Consider the following 17,677-nt stretch of genomic DNA (forward strand, 5'->3'; position numbering starts at 1 on the left):
TGCAGTTCACTGACGACGACATCAAGAGAGAGCAGGACAAGTCGGTGATGGTGCAGACACTCAAACAGAAGGGGGCGTATCGAGGGCAACGTGTATTTAGTGATCGTGATGGAGTGATACGCGCAGAAGTAGACAGTGGAAGCAGAGTTGTCCTGCCAGCGATCTATTGGGCCCTCGCTTTCGAAGAAGCTCATGACAGTATATGGGCAGGCCACCTGCGGGGCCCACAAACGTACGACCACCTGCAACGGATGTACTGGTGGCCGCACATGGGAGAAGCTGTGAACAGCTGGGTGTCCGCGTGCCAGGACTGTGGGTCACGGAAGGATCGACCAAAGGCGGTGGTTCCGCCGTTGCGAAGCGTACGAACAGGTGATGTGTGCGATCGGTGGGCGATCGACGTCACCTGGCCATTGCCAGTGACGATGTGGGGCAACCGCTATGTGATTGCCGCGGTGGAGTACACCACTCGGTACGCTGTGGCAGCAGCCGTACCTGAGCACACGGCGAAAGCCATTGCACGCTTTTTGATGGACAAGGTGGTTCTCGTGTATGGACCCATGCGCGAGATCATGATGGATGGAGCAATGGAATTTGGCAGCAGGGCAACGACAGAGTTGCTGGAATTAATGCAAGTGAAACAATCGACTCCAGTCCCGTACAGACCGAATTTGCTAGGTTTAGTAGAACGGTTTTATCGAACCTGGAACGATATGGTGAGCCTCTATGTGAACGAAGCCCAATACGATTGGGATGACTTCTTGTCAAGCGCGCTGTACGCGCACAACGGGTCTCGACATGCTACGCACGGCTACCAGCCTAATGAACTGATGAAGGGCCGAAAGTTGAGGACTCCAGCTGAATTGTTGAGACGTAATCGACTAGAGCACCCGCACAGCACGCTGCAAGACTACCACGAAGTGCTGTTGCAGGACCTAAAAAAGGCTCGAGAACTAGCGGCCGTAGCACTACAGAAGAAACAGGCCCGACAGGCCATGTACTACAACCAGAGGAATGTGAGGCATCGCAGCGAATTTAGACCAGGACAGTTAGTGTGGCTGTATCGGCCCGTGAAGGGGCCTGGAATCACGAAGTTTGGGCACAGATGGAGGGGCCCTGGCAAGATTATAGAGGCCTCCGGGTACGACAACTACCTCATTCAGATGTTGGAGTCCGGCAAGGAATTGATCGTGCACTGTTCATTCCTATTGAGCTACTACTACCCGACGAACCTGCTAGAGCAGATGGCCAAGGGCATTGCGCTGAACCTTCGTGACGAAGCTATTGCAGCGGCCGATATTGAATCAGACGAGGAGGAAAGTGCAGCCCCGGATCTAGCCGCCCAGGACGAAGACAGGAATAGCTTGGCGACAGTCGAGAACGCGGCAGCTGCCGGAGCAACAGCAGCAGAGGTGGAAACAGAGGTCAGCAGCGAGTCGACCAGAACGGAGCAAGCGGAGCCAGCAGAAACCAATCCGCCAGCAAGAGCACAGACGCGGACACTGCAACACGGACGCGGCAAGGGCAAGAAACGGTGCGTAGCGCAATGCGAGCTTCCTACGATTGCAACTAGCAGAACCAAAACTAAGGACGCAGTCCCAGCAGAAAGACCCCAGCGTAAGTGAGCGAGAACTGTTCCAGCAGCCCCAGATGACGCGATTGCGAGCCGGACATGGGACAAGATCAGAAGCGCACCATATGCAGGTGTCAAGCATGAAGGAAGTACCAGTGAAAGAGCGGAAAGTCCCAGCAGAGCCCGAGCTGGCGAGACAGCACTCGCCACCGAGTCTAGCACCAACGAGACAAGAGCAGAAGAACAACACGCCCACGGTGCCGTTGAGCAGCGGGATCACGAAAGAATCGAGCACCATGAAGCAATACAGTACGGCCATGAACGGGCAGTCGAGCAACCTGTCGACAAAACAAGAGCAGCGGAGCAACAACAATCGGGAAACGGACAAGTTGCAGCGCAGGTACCCCACAACGATGTCCGAAAGGATGACGCCGACGAACGTGCGCGTGAGCAACCTAGGGTAGAGCCACGAGGGACACCAAATGAAGCAGAGAAAGAAGAGCGTATCTACGTCTTCGCCGGCCAGGGCCGACGAGGTGCAGACACTCTCGTGGGAAAACGACCGCCACTTACGAGGATTCAGCCAGAAGAGACCGTGATCGAGCGCCGACGCAGAAGATATCGGACACGAGCAGGGCGTTACATATTGGAGTTCCAAGTACAGCGGTTGGGTCATCGACTTAACGCTGAAGAACCTTTGTGCCTCTGGATCAACCAGCAGGACTACGAGCAGCTATCGCGGAAGGACGCGTACGCAACGAGCAAGCAGAAGGTAAGTCAAGTGAAGAGGATGCAGACAGCGGGCCAGATGAAGATACCAGCAGCGTACCATCGCTAGGTGTGATGACAGCGACGCAACAACCGGACAGGCGGCGAACAACGGACAACGGACAGCAGCGCGAATCGAGGACGATTCTGTCCTAGGGGAAGAGAGTAAGAGAATGAAATCGCTTTGGGGTGTCTCCATCCCCGGGCAGACGAACAAGCAGGCGGAGGACCAGATAGCGGCGAAGCAGAGCAGCAAGAACGACAAAGGGTCGCGAGAGACTGTGTACCCTGAAAGAGCAACCTGTATCTATCGAACGGGTCGAATGAAGCCACAACAAGCATGCGATCTTCCGGTATGGAGTCGTGGTTGCTGGATCAGGACGGCGACGGCTGATCCTAGGGCCAAGTGCATGAATAGGATAGCGGCAGTCAGTGTAAGAAGCGCAGCGGAACTAGCAAGTGTCCGCGGCAGCGAAGTCGACGTGTCGGTCTGGCGCATAACGACATACACATACAACGTTAGCAACAAGTACCAGCAGAGTGTCCAAGTGTCAACGAAAGCGGCTACCAAGTTCGATTCGAGAGTCCCCTGAGTGTGAGAGAGGCGGGTATCTGCAGCCCCGCGTAGTTGTCGGTATCTGCAGCCCGAACAGTGTCTGGCAGCCAAAGAGAGAGTCCGGTACTCGGAGCCCCCGGCGTCGCGCACTAAGCAACTGGAAGATCTCAGGGTGTGAACCTCTTTACGGCTCGCGCGACCAAGGATCACGCTACTGTTCGTCATTTGTGTATAGCGTAGGGTAGGTGCATTTTAGGACGACAGTAGTTCGCAGCCACCGGACACCGTCCTCTAGCTAGGGACAGGTCTGGCGGTGACGCGACGTGGACACCGTAACGAAGTAGCAGTGAGTAAGGGCACGGAAGACACAACTGCTGAAGGACAGAACTTACTGTGTGCTGTAAACAAACTGTTTGGTTTGACAACGTGTCAAATCCAGTACCATAGTGTAACGCGTCTTGTTTCCCTACGCACCAGGTGTTGACTTTCTGAGCCGATGCGAAAGTCCAAGGCCCGTCTGGCCGTCGGGTGCAGAAAGTCTGTCCCCGCGCCGGTGTCTGCCCGTCTGACAGAACACTACTTTATTTCCGTTCGTTCGTCCAACTACGCTACTCAACCGTTCCTCAACCTCTGCTCGTCGTACACTATGCTGTCCTGATGTTCGAGTGAGACTGTAGCCGGCGCTCACTTAGCCACTTGGTCCTCTACGCCTCGGGCGCCCGTCCTTTGTTCGCAGCCGTCAGCAAACGTGGACTAACACTGTGGTCCTCCGCCATCTGCCTCGCTTGTTCACCAGTACACGTCCGTCGTGCACTACTCGCTTTGGTCAACGTCCGCGTAATCCGTCGTGTCGTCCGTGCTGTTTTCAACGTTCTTCAGCGTCCAGAGTTGTGGAGATCTGCGCGGTTCGCCTCGTATTTCGAAGTGAGACTCGACTTCAGTAGCTCTCATCACGCCGTCCATCGCCCTGCCGTACACTCATCCGTACTCCACCGTCCTGCATCCACTGCCCGTGCGTCATCCGCCCATTCTGTTCGTTCACTTTATGCTGTCGCCACTGCCGCCCGTTTCCGAATCACTGTCGTCTGGTTTACTTCGTTCCACCCTTCCCAACGGTATGTCAGCTCGTGCTATCGACCGTGTCCTGTTACAATAGCTTCGTCATTTCCGCCGAAGAATGACCCACGGACGAACAACTAGATTTATTGAGGAGTGTACGAGAGATGCATTATCGCCAGTCAGTCGAACTTTGATTTCATGAGTTGTCGCGAAAGATTTTCTTTTGCTGTAACTGCTGCAGCGTGGCCTTTTTTTTTGGGTGTAACGAGAAACTTGACATCAACTTACGATGTAAAACATTCGTTGGTTTTGTCATGCACAGTTGTATCAGCACTATCCGTAGTCCACCTCAGCAGGCTGACCGTGTACCAGACATCGATTTGCAGACAGTTGAAGAGAGTGCGAGGAGGGTGGGGGCAGTCACATACGTGAAGGCAAAATCCAAATGAAACTCAACTGAAGCCACCCGGACATCCAATGAGTTGTGTGAGTCAACGTTTATGTAGTTTTGCCGTTGCAAGATAATGATGGTCGCCTGTGTTGCATAGACCACCTCTGTAAGCATATCCTTGAAATGCCCCGAATTATGACCATAAATTCAATTGTTAGGATCCAAACTTCAGTACAATCTAGGCTTGGTTATACACTAGGCACACTGACGTTGATTTGAGTATAACAGCATTGGATAAAGGGACCAGCTCGGAGCAAATGACAGTTGCCGTCCCACCTGGTGTCGCTAAGAGGTGGCGAATCTCTTCATTTGTCGTCATTTCAAATATGTTGCCATTCCCAACCTTCTATTCATGCGATATTGAAAGCTATTTCCTTAGTAAGTAATTTAAAGAAGATGTACATTCATATAAGAAAAATCCTTTTTTTGACGATGTTCTACCACCCTAAAGACTACCCAGATTTAATCAAACCGCTGCAATCTACCATACAAACATACGGCGTTGCATGCTCTTCCTTTAGCGGATCCAGTCTACTTCAAAATTCTCTTCTTTGTATTTTCATCACTTATCACAATACCGAAATTCTACATTTGAATTGTTTTTGAGTGAACCCGACGTGGAACACACATCGAATGGGACCAACAGACCAACAACAGGTCGCTTTAAAAACATTCTGTATATTTGATCTGGTCCTACGATGAGCGCGTACAACCCAAATAGGACGAGACCGGTGGGTGACCTGTTTAAAATCATGCTGCTGCACAAGCGTTTGTCAACCCGCCAGTATGAGCTGGAATATATCGTTGAAAGTTCGGCTGCGAGCTTTCGGGCTTTTGAATTTACAGGTACAGCCCAGATTGCTTCAGGTGACAAGTGCAAATTTCAAACTAGCGGCTTCCAAGCGCAAGGACGTCACCGAGTGGGTGGTTGGTGCATGGGGAGGCCTCAGTCAAGCAGTAATCAAATGCGAAGTTTTCGTCATTTGTTTTGGCTGTATATGCTAGCGAAGAGCTAACAGACAGCGTACAGCCTGCACATGCTGTTTGGGCCTCAACGTCTATTGCTAGTGCGTTACTGCAATTACAGCTACTTGATCGTCGTCACGGGGAGGTGCAATACCACAGATATGCTTTTGAGAACGCTGCAGCCGGAGTGTTTAAAATTCTCGAAATCAACGACTTGGCTGACATACCAAATCTATGTTTCCTACATAAGTTGAGTGGTCAAAACCCAATGATTCTTGGACAATTGAGTCAATTCTACGCTTCATTCGTTGGGTTGTAAGTTGGATGCTAGAAATATTATAGGAACGTTGCCAGTACCACACATCTTACTCTGATCTCGCGAGAGTGACAGTAGACTTGGCGAGTGGCGGTAACGTGAGCGGTTGCGATATGGACGACGATTGCGATATGGACGACGATTGCGGCAAAGAGTGGCACCCAGAATGAACAACAAGGGGTGAGATCTAACGACGAAGATACACAGTAGTAAAGTGGGTGGTACACAATTACACTTTAGAAGGAGACTGCGGTACGGACGGGTGCTCGCGCATTGCTCAGTAACAATTTATCGGGGGCTGCCTAAATAATCCAATACCAAGCATACGACCACGACCGCTAATGAGAAAGGTGCGCAGGAGTAGAACGAGAATGGTAGATGGCCGAGCAGGGCGGACAGGGGTAGGGAGGTAACTGGTATTAATAGCAGCTGACGTTCGTGAGTGGTTTCCTGAGTCCCCCAGACGTTTCTTGAGCCCTATCTCGTTGTTGGGGAATCCTGTGCCTGAGAGGGCGTTCCGGACCGAGATTTATTCGAACTGTGACATGGCCGAATGCAGCAAGATCGGCACAGCGACGACACCAATGGCTACATATATATGCAGCTGACGGAGCACAGAAGAAAACTCCATAAGTTGCAGAACGGTGGAGGTACAACTCCAAATGGTTCATTAGTATCATTTTGTTCGCAGCCGCCTAATATCAGTCTAGAATCTACGTTGTTCAAGTCAACCGTTCCCCCAGACCGGGAATCAGTAAACTGCCGTTCACTTGGTGTTTGTATACTCCTAGCACTTCCACAAGCCCAAGGTGCTGTGTGACTCACGTCACACTATTGATAGTGCGTGTTTTCAAATCTAAAGTATTTCATTTCCCCTCATTTCCACGGACCACTGGGCACTATACTAAATACAATACAACGCCAGCTGTAGCCTCGCATCTTCGTGTTGAGGGGAATGCAGCGACCGCACTGCGCTGATGAAGCTCATGCTAGGGCTATCATCGGAATGTATCATGTCGTTTCGTTTGAGGTCGAACATTTCTCTCGAAGGCAAAGCTCCAACCAAAACCCGGTAAAGTACCGATCCAATATAGACATTTGGTCGTATGGTTTCCCGTGGTATATAGGTATACGAAAGCTTTTTTGAAGCAAACCATTCCGCAAAATTAACTACATTCGTATTAATCTTTCGCCTTTTACTAAAGATTACCGTGTGGTTGGTTTACTAAATGCGGCTTCAACCAATTTCTGTGCCCCTCCTTGCGAGGGGAACGGCAACCATTTTCAACTCTATTTTTATAGTTTTCACCGCTGTTTCGCTATCAACCCAAATAACTTGAAACGCCCCAAATGCTGTCACTAATAACAAAGGTCATAACTAAACTATGCTCAAGGCGTATTGACACGTGTAGGAGGCAAGAAGTTTAGTGCTGATCAAATACCGTTAACCTTTCGTGATCCGTTTTCATTGATCGGAGTTTACCTGCCATTAGCTGTCGTTTTTCAGAACAGTTGCAACCAATCACAAGATTCGATATGTAGCAGTTTTTTTTTTATAAGGTACAGTATTATATAATATAAAGAACGAGATGGTGTAATTGGCAAAGCGTCATTTTCAAAACACTGGGGTCGATGAGCGCTATAAGATGGCGACACATCGGTGCTAAGCGGGTTGTAAATATGAAGGCAATGCCCAAGGAACGTTTTAATATAGGAAGCGTTAGAAAATCGAATCGCTGATATAGGTCGCGGGGGATACCGTTCACCCGGCCGATAAGCACTTGCATCTCGCGATGAGCTGGAGGGAGAGCAGCAGTACATTTTCGTCGGGATCACCGCGGTTCGCAAAGTGATATTCAGGAACTTGATCAATAATCCGGAATTCCACCACACTGTTGTGTTGCCGAAAATGCAGCAGCGATATTGTTGTTGACGAGGTCATATCTGACGCCAAACATGTCACCAAATCCACTTTGTGTTGTATTGTGGGAAACGTGTTTCTCTGCTGATTGGGCTGGGTGAATTTTGTAAATAACAAACGATTCGTATTTGTTGCCTTTCGAGCCACCGAGTAGCATCGCCGTGGCTCGAACCTTGTCCTTGCTGCCGTATTTAATCTATGCCGTTTTGCTACCACGCGCAGTAATGGTTTTCTTGGGCAGATGTTAAAAAGTCCAGCTACGTATAAAGTGTGTTAGTTTTTTTTAACGAAATAAACAAGCTTGACGGGAAATATACCGGTTGGTCTGCATTATAAAGACGAATGCACTTCTTCTCCACCATCGTCCTAAGTTCGCGGAGCTTCACGGCGGCTTCTTGAGCATCGGCGGGCGAAGTTTAACCTTGTCGTGCTCTCATTCAGAGTGACATCCTATGTCGGCGAAGGAAAAGTATTATCCATGTCCCCGAAGCAGCAAACGCATTTTCTGTTAAACCATTTTCTACTGCAATAAAAGTTGCCTGTAAGTGCAACACAGAGCGCGACACCGAAGCACCCTCCTATCGCAAAGTATTAATTCAGAGGATATTTGCTGCTCGACATCCTTCGATAGGACAGTCGCATCTCTAAGGTGACGAGAATTATGGTGTGCGCCTCAGAACCGAGCCACGTATTGATGAGTTTCTTCTTGGAGCGAATCGCCTTCGAGTCTAAGCTGCCGTAGACATGCGAAATAGCGTCGTTGATATTGTGGCCTTCGGTGATGTATTCTAGAACAGCTTTCTTGTGCGCGTAAGACACTGCTGTACGTTGGTGCATCTTCGGCTTCTTGCTACTACCGTTGATGCGCGGACGAGGCATGATAGTCCTGTTGGCAAACATGATATGGTAATGAGATCCGTATTTCACAATGCCCAATCGTCTTCTACACACAAGTTAACAGTCTCTTCCGCTCGGTTAGCGATCCCATCATCTACGATTAGCGTTTCCGTAGGGTAATCAGATCACCACGATATTGTTTGATACCGTGTTGATCCTTAGGAGTGAGCGACCCCAAGGACTACGAAAATGCGGTATCTATATCGTTTACTCGTACAAAGAGTTGTTGAGCAGGCTTTGGTACATCGTCGTACTTAGCCGAAAATCTGGACAACTTATTCCACTAAACATTTATTGACAAAAGCGCAATGTCATCAAACTTCAAAGACAATATCACCACATTTGGTTAACAAAAAACACACTTGCCACATCGCAATGACAGATAGACCAACATAGATTTTTATTTTGCATGCGTAAGCTAGACATGTAATGGGTCTGCTTAGACCCACTACTTAAGCTTACACGTGTGCGCACGTGTATGAGGAAGCGTAGGTGTATTTAACTTAAGTTCAGTATACTTGTATCCGCAAGTATACTTAAACTAAGACAAAGGAACCGAACGATAGCTTTGGTGCCAAATGAAAACTGTATTGATTGTAAATGGGGTTTCCTCCTAAAACTGATATTTCTAATGAGAGGTTCTGCCATTGGATGGCTGGCAGAACCCCTATCTATTGAATGACTCTCATTGGTAGAAAGATGTTACTTTCTACCAGTCATATGCTTTTTCTATGAATGTGGACCACCCTGTGGAGTGGCCAACCTGAATGTATTCCTTAGTGCATGTTGCACTAAGGTAGGAGGTGAACCGACTGTGTAGCCCCGCTACACCATCCCCCCGTTAGGATTTGACGTGCAGGTCTCGACACGTCAATCCGTATTTTTTTCGGGAGAACACATGCTCATTCCCAATGAGCACGCCAACGACGTCTTCGTCTAAAACTCCGGCCGCTTCGGCAACAGCAAGTGTTGTCGTCGCCCCCAAGGCGACGACGGCCGCTGCCTCAGCCACGACCGCTACTGACATCGCCTCGACGGCGGTGTCGACAAGCGCGGCAACAGAGACTCGCCTCTCTGTTGCTGGATACCACTCGAGATGGCAAGAGACACATGCCATCCGAAACAAGACAGGCAAGATTATTGCTGTCGAGACTGGCGTGGGTATCTACTCTCCGGGTGGAGAGGGAGTTCCCCTCGACTACGGGAGCGAAGTCGAGGAGGGGGAACTCGAAGGAGACAAGGATACCTTGTCTCCGGGTCACACTGACCCTAATGGGGTCTGCGTCGTCCACGCGAGGACGACTCGAACGCTTCGGGCTCGAAGCGTTCGCGCAGCGGCAGTGGAACACCGCTCGCTGCCGCTGGAGCCTTAACGACTCCGCGGGATGGAGATGACTCCACTCCATCCGCTGCTGTTGCGGCCTCGCGCACTGAGCCAGTGCACGAGCCGTGGATGCCGTCTCAATTTGAGATCAGCAGCCGATTCGGTGCGACCGCGCCACCGAATCTGTACGCGCTGTATTCGTGCAACGCCATCGTTGACGATGACGTCGCGAAGCGATTGCACTTTGATCCGATGACGGACCAATGGCACGACTATTTCATCGGGCTCTTCCATGAGCTCCGATGGTTTGCGAGCAAGAAGACTTTTCGCAGAAGCAAGTACCCGAGTGGCAGGCACTTTGTCAGAGTTGGAGTGCCTTTGTTGAAAACTTCAACAAGAACCCCGCTGGCTATCGCGATCGGATTAGCCAGGCGCGGGAGCGCTACGAGAAGTTCTCGAAGCGTGGTAAAGTTGAACGACTGCACCATGGTGCAGTCGGCATTGGACTTCCTTGCGCAGTGCCTTACGACACTGCTTGTGAGTACTGCTACCCCGGAGCAGTACGCATTACTGAACGGGACATCAACGGGTACACGTCCATGTGTGTACCTGATGACCTCAAGACCCTGCGCGCTAGTTTTCAGGCGCAGGCGCCTTCTAGTGCTGCGGATATTCGCAGCACTTATTCGAGTGCTGTAGGCGACTACAGCGCTCGCCCAAGTTTTACGCCCTTCGGCGGAGGTGGCGGTGGCGGCCTTCGTACGCCGTCACCATTTCCGGAATGTCCTCCATTAGGGCATTCCGTGATTCCCACGTATCGTGTCGCGGAGGAAATCCTCTCCAACGAATTCGAAAATGAACCGGACCTCGGGTCCGGTTCCGATGACCAACAATTCGCTGGACGATCCGCGAGTTGCCCCGCGTGCGTCTCGCAACGGGGGTGGGGGGGGGGGGGAGATGCCCCGGGTTTGGTCAACCAAACCTTAAGTCTCGCTTGGAGGCTGTCGAGCGTCTCCAAGCGTCGCAGTTCGCTGCTCTGCGTCAGGAGCTGAGCTTGTTGAAGGATCAGCTCGCGGAGGTTGCGCAGACGACCTCGAACGTAAAGGTCGAGGTCGGGACGAGGCTCTCTGGTGCCTTGAAGCGCGTCGCCGTGCTCGAGAGCGCTTTGGCGAGTCACCAGACGTAGGTGACTCGTGCTGCACGCACGGCTTCAGTCGCCCAACGTAAAACGTTGGGTGCAAACACATGCTGGATGGTATGTCCAGTGTGTACGCGTTGCCATGCTTCGCCAACACGGTGAATGGCACAATGAAGCGCGGAGCAAGCAAGCTTGCTCCAAAATCGGAAACTGCATGTTTAGCTAGGTTCTGCGTAGCTAACAGAACTAATGAACCAACTTTGAATTCATTTGTGTTTCCACTGCCGGTGTTATCGGCATTCAGCTTCTGTTGATTGACAGAAGCTGCTATTGCATCTTGGACAAACCGAATTACGACTTGTCGGCGCTGGACAAAGTCCATTGCATCCGAGCTGAACTCCTGGTTCAGTTCGTGCTCCTTGTTCGCAGCAGGCCCGGCCTGCGCGTGATGTTCGTTGTCGTTTAAAGTGTCTACGCCCGTCGTAGACACTGTCTTGTCGTCGCCATGACTGCGCGCAGTACGTGCGCGAGTCGTCACAGCTGATACATTGCTTGTATCAGCGTGCTTATCCGGTTGTTTTGAATTAACCGGATACGCTCCCCCACTTAAGGAAGGAGCTACCGCACCGAGTACGCTCGGTACGCGTGGGTGCCTCATGGCATTCACGTAGAACGGTGCGTGTCCAGTCGAGACATGCACCGGCGAACCCCGCCATCGGCAAGCAGTCGCTCCATTGATGGAACGAGTGCGCGTAGCTCTTCAGGGTGTCAACCATCGCGCGGTTGACACGCTCTGTTTGTCCGTCGGTCTGCGGGTGATCCGCAGTCGACATGGACAACTGCGTCCCAAGAAGTGTAAACACTTCTTGCCAGAATCGCGCTGTAAAGCGCGGATCCCGATCCGACACGATGTCGAGGGTGTCTAAACACCATGTCGACAAACAGACATGCCGTCTGTTTGGCTGTCACCTCGGCTGGTACTGCAGCAAGATGTACCATCTTGCTGAAGCGGTCAACAAAGACCACAATACCAGTCCTCCGCTTGTTGTCTTGCGGAAGACCAAAAACAAAGTCCATTGAAATGGACTGCCAGCACTCCGACGGAGTCGGTAGTGATTGAAGCGGAGCCTGCGAGTTGGGCGCAGGCTTCACACGCTGGCATACCTCGCAAGTACGTTCGTGCTTGCGTACCCATTTGTATTGGTGACTCCAATAGAAGTCACGCGTGAGAAGCAAATATGTCTTCTCACGGCTAGGATGTCCCGATGTCGGGGCATCGTGGTACTCGTACGTGATCTTGAGCTTCAGATCATGATCATCCGGCACGACAATGCGATCTGCGTTGTCGTCGACTGCGCTGTAAAGCAGCAGACCATTGTGTACACGATAACGGTGTACACGAGCACGAAGGTGTTTGGCCAGCTTCTGACGAGACTTGTCAGAAGGTGTGGAGAAGTACTCCAACATTTGCTTCGCATCCGAATCATGCGCGTATGCGGCCTTCACGTCATCCAACAAGGACGACGAGGGTGTGGTCGTCCTGACGACGCCAACTGTGTTGGCGTCGGCCTCTTGCACCGCATAATCTGGTCGACGCGAAAGCGCGTCGGCCACGACATTCAACCTTCCAGGTTTGTACTCAACCTGGAAGTTGTATTCAGCAAAGAATGACAGCCACCGTGCCATTCGTTGTGATATGCGCGGCGACTTGATCGCCGTACGCAACGATGCGTGGTCGGTGTAGACCACGAATGGTCTACTCCCAAGTAGATACACTCGAAACTTTGCGAGTGCATACTTCATGGCAAGGAGTTCCTTGTCATGTACCGAGTAATTGCGCTCAGCTGGCTTCAGCTGACGCGATTGGTAGTAAACCACACGATCACGACCTTCGTGATCGAGTTGCATCAGTGCGCATCCGATCGCGAAATCGGATGCATCGCATACAACGTGGAATGGGCGATCTTGGTCGGCCACCGCCAAGATCGGCGCCTCAGCCAAGCCCTGCTTGACTGCTTCGAAGGCCTGCTGACAATCAGCAGTCCATTCCCATGCAGCCTCTTTCTTTAAGAGCTGCGACAGCGGTCGAATCTTGCCCGCGTAGTTGCTCACGTACTTGCACAAGTACGTGGCGAGTCCAAGGAACTGCCGCAGTTCCTTTACATTTGAAGGCGTAGGCCATTCATTGATCACTCTGACCTTTCCTGGGTCAGGGCGTACGCCGTTCTTCCCCACGAGACACCCAAGTACGGGTATCTTGGTCGCCCCGAAGATACACTTCTTCAGGTTTGCGTAGAGCTTGTGCTTTCGCATGAGCTCAAGCAACTTGCGGAGATGCTCTGTATGCATCTCCACATCCGATTTCCCATTCACAGCCGGGCTGTGAATGAACACGTCGTCGGAATAGCTCGGTGCGAAGTCGCGCACCGAACGCAACAAGTGCGTGACGCACCTGTTGAACGTCGCTGGGGCGTTCTTCAGCCCCTGCGGCATTACGAGCCACTCCCAGAGCATGCCGCTCGGAGTGCTTACCGCTGTGAGAGGGATATCACTCTCACGCATGAGGATCTGATAGAACCCGTCTCTCAGATCAAGAGTACTGAAGATAATACTCGAGGTCATCGAATCGATGATCACATCTTTTCGAGGTATCGGCGTCTGCACCGGTACCGTCGCATCGTTCAGCTTATTGTACGCATGAACGATGCGCCACCCGCCCTGTGGCTTCTTGACACAGAACATAGGCGCGCTGTGCGGGGACTTCGATTCCCGCACTTGTCCTGCATTGCGACGACTTTCAAAGAAGTCGTCGATTGCCTTGACTTGCTCACGCGGCAGTGGCCACTGTCGCATGACGCAATACTTCGTTCCCGGCACGAGATCAATCTCGTGCTGAACACCCTTGTCCTGCGGTAACTCCGCAGGAATGTCGTCCGGGAGTGCATCCTTGCACTCACGCAAGACCTTGTAAAAGGGGGTCGCTTTGAGCGAGTCCCAGCCTTGCTCGTCGAAGCGTTCCTTCTTCGACTTCGCGCTGAGGGCGTCCGCCCCCTCAGAGATAAGCTGATTCAGCTCTTCTGCTTCACACGTCATCATCTCGACGTCCGAGAGGATGCAGATCTGCTCGATGCATCCATCGTGCAGTTCGCGAGCGAAACGCTTCCAGCTTGTGACTGGGAGCGACATCAACTCCGACGCTAACGTCGGAGGATTCTCCAGCCTCATCCTCTTGTATTGGAGACCAATACTCGTACGCGTCAAGACACTCAGTCGTCTCCAACTCCTGTGTCTGATGGCAGACACTGCTTGTAGCGTCTCGGTCCCTGACCGAGACTTGCGCAGCTTTTCTCGCTTGCGCCGTTCACTTCTCGTGCGGAGCCCGGCTCCGCGAGTTTCTTCTTGTCCAGGCCCGGCCGTGGACAATTGTTCCTTGTATTCACCGGCGGGTTTTACCCGTGGGCGCACGCGTTCAAGCCCGGCTTGATCGCGCATCGCTTCGTAGTGCAGCCCGGCTGCACGCGAGCTCGCAAGCATTTCCGGTGCGGGACGTTTGCAACCGTCCGCACTGCTTGCAGCGTCGGCTCCCAGAGCCAACGCGCCTTCTTTACCTCTACGCCTAACGGCGGAGTGTCTTTCGACAAATTGTGTGTCGACATTACCTGTCGACACGACCGCGTCGCTTCGGACGCTTCGAGACCCTCGCGAATCCGATCGAATCAGGCCCTGCTGATTCGGTTCACATTTTCTTCCAACGACTCTCGCAGTCGTTGGCGTTCACTTGGGGTGATCGGAGGCAGCCGCATACCGCGCTGTCTCTGGTGGAGGGCCGCATGCACCACGTGGTGTATGTGCTGCGCCGACAGGGCCATCGCTCTCTGTCGCACTGCTGCTGCTCCCGAAGCACACGATCGTGCGCTTCGTCCAGTCGATCACCGTATCATGCCGTGCAAGCCACGGCATGCCCAACACCATATCGAACTTATCGTCCAGTTCGAGGACGATAAGCTCGTCGACGAACTTCTTCTCTTGATATGAGAAGCGTACACGTACGATACGCTTCTCGGTTCTAACAACGACACCCGTTGCTAACCTCACTTCCAATAGACTTCGAGGTGTTATCACCACCTCGAAGTCAAGCCTTGGAAGGCTCTGCAGTCGAACAAAGTTGTTCGACGCACCATAGTCCATTAGAGCACGAAGAGACATCTCTCTCTTCGAGCTTACCTTCAGGATGACAAGGTTCGGCTTGTCATCTTGCTTCTTGCAGTGAGTTTGACTCTCACTGGGGGCAGCGATCTTCATTGCAGCGTGTCCGATGTCGACACGCTCGACCGCATCACCAGCAGGCGCGGGGCGCCCTGCTGGTCCCTTTAGTTTTTTGTTAGCCCGTGACGATACCCAGTATCGCCACGACGGCTCCTCGCCGCGTGCACAGGTGCTGTGCACTCGCGGGCATAGTGACCGAAGTTTCCGCAGCGGAAACAACGCACATTCGTTGATCCACGACGCTGCTGGGAACCAGCAGCGGTCGCACTCGAGAGGTCCATTGGTTCGGGACCTCTCGACGGCCGTACCACCGGTCGTGGCATCAGCCGTGGGGCGTTCACATGCAGTTTAGCCTGCCACAGGCTAAACTCTTCTTGCATTGCGAGCGCAATTGCAGCCTCGAGAGTATTTGGATACTCTCGGAAGAGATAGGTCTTCACAGGCCCATCTCTAAGGCCCTTCAAGAACGTGACGACCTTTGTCGCCTCGTCAATCGGGTTGGTCACAATGTTCGAGACCAAGTACCGTGCTCTTTGGGCGTAAGCATGCACGTCATGCTTGCCCTGTTGCAGATCGAGGAACTCCGCCCTCGATCGGATCTCGTTCTGCGGGGGCTCAAACGCTAGTTTGAGCTCCTCCTTGAACTCTTCGTACGTGCTAAAGCACGTAGGATCTGTGAGTCGGCGTCCGTACGCCCAACTCCTCGCTCGTCCGCCAAGACATGACATGGCGAACGCAACCTTCGACAACGGGTCGACGATACGTCGAGCCGCAATGGCAGTGTTGACCTCGACAAGCCAACGGAGGAGAGGTTCGCCCTCTCTTCCAACGTAGCTGCTTACGTGGAGTTTCAATGACTCCACGCGCGGTGTGGCCGATGGCGACACCAAAGTTCGAGCAGCGGTTTCACGCTGTTCCTTCACGATGAAACCCAGAGCAACACCGTGTTGCTCCGTCGGTGATAGCGTTCGCAACATCGTTGCTACCGCCGCTTCCCCAATGACTGTTGACAGTCGTTGGAGGGCCTCCCACTCTGGTTCCGACAGGTGGGGGCAGTCTGCACGCACAACATGCGTTGCAGACGTGTTTGGGCTACCCACGGACATGTTACTGTCCGAGGGCAGGTTCTCAGCCCCGCGTTCGTATTCCATACGAACGTGTTAGTCGGTCGTTGGACGGACTACAAAGTGCTACCAGGTGTAATGGGTCTGCTTAGACCCACTACTTAAGCTTACACGTGTGCGCACGTGTATGAGGAAGCGTAGGAGTAATTTACTTAAGTTCAGTATACTTGTATCCGCAAGTATACTTAAACCTAGATAAAGGAACCGAACGATAGCTTTGGTGCCAAATGAGAACTGTATTGATTGTAAATGGGGTTTCCTCCTAAAACTGATATTTCTAATGAGAGGTTCTGCCATTGGATGGCTGGCAGAACCCCTATCTATTGAATGACTCTCATTGGTAGAAAGATGTTACTTTCTACCAGTCACACGCTTTTTCTATGAATGTGGACCACCCTGTGAAGTGTTCAACCTGAATGTATTCCTTAGTGCATGTTGCACTAAGAACCGAATGTGTAGCCCCGCTACAAGACACATGAAATGTTTTAATTATGAAAATAAGATTATAGAATTGGTTTTGGCAGGGTCGCATCCCTACAGTAACTATGGATCTATAACAACGTTGAAGCTTTAGCTCTACGTCAGCGTGTCAGTACGTACTCTTTTATGTATTGTTGTGTCGACAGAATCTGGATATGTACGAGCGGAGGCTTCGGATTTCATCAACCTTGGTAGTAGAGTAGCGCGAACTTCATCAGAATTTCATAAACCCTGGTCGCGGAGAGGAGTACATTGAACAATGCGGTTGTATCCCTGTGAAGTTGTCTAGGCCTTACAAAGGGACTGAGACCGGGTCATGGGGCCGTTGGAACGAACCATAATAACAGAGGAACAGAACTACACCTTTGCCTGTCCAAAGTGGTGCGAGTCCAGAGCAATATGGTGAAGTGGCGTAAAGTAACACAACAATTTCGGCAGAATTTTGTTACTTTGCGAACTTGTTGACAGCAAAGCAGTGTTTGCGCAAACCAAATTGGTGGCGGTCGGTTGCGCGCCAAAACCAAACACGACGTCGGGTGGTTCAGTGCGCTTCTTGGAGGTGCATGGGCGGGAAAGCTTGTCCATTGCGCTGCCACTCGTGTTTTAGATCTCACTCCTCAATTTCCGGTCTTCAGCGGAGCTCGTTCCCCCCTCATCAAACATGCCAAGGAGGCCACACTCTGCTGTCTCCCGCGGTCGTGTTCTCGAGGCTCATCGTGCTGGTGAGGATTGGATGCTTGTTGCCAAGCACAACGGCATTTCTCCAACGACGGCCCGTCGGATCGTTGCCAGTGGCCGTGAAGAGCCATCGCCTCGTGGAGGCGCACGCAGCGCTTGC

The 17,677-nt window shown here is 52.0% G+C and overlaps 1 protein-coding gene across 1 annotated transcript; it reads left to right on the plus strand.

Annotated features, from left to right (window-relative positions):
- Positions 1–1,698: 1,698 nt before the first annotated feature.
- On the plus strand, positions 1,699–2,037 carry KRP23_13868 (uncharacterized protein; the record flags this gene model as incomplete). The annotated part of the gene is made up of 1 exon (XM_067884634.1): positions 1,699–2,037. The coding sequence occupies one exon, from the start codon at positions 1,699–1,701 to the stop codon at positions 2,035–2,037; it is 339 nt and encodes a 112-aa protein (XP_067738024.1).
- Between the last annotated feature and the right edge of the window lie 15,640 nt (positions 2,038–17,677).

The sequence above is a fragment of the Phytophthora ramorum genome (assembly GCF_020800215.1).
Source record: "Phytophthora ramorum isolate Pr-102 chromosome Unknown Phyram_PR-102_s0019, whole genome shotgun sequence".
In the NCBI taxonomy this organism is placed as follows: Eukaryota; Oomycota; class Peronosporomycetes; order Peronosporales; family Peronosporaceae; genus Phytophthora; species Phytophthora ramorum.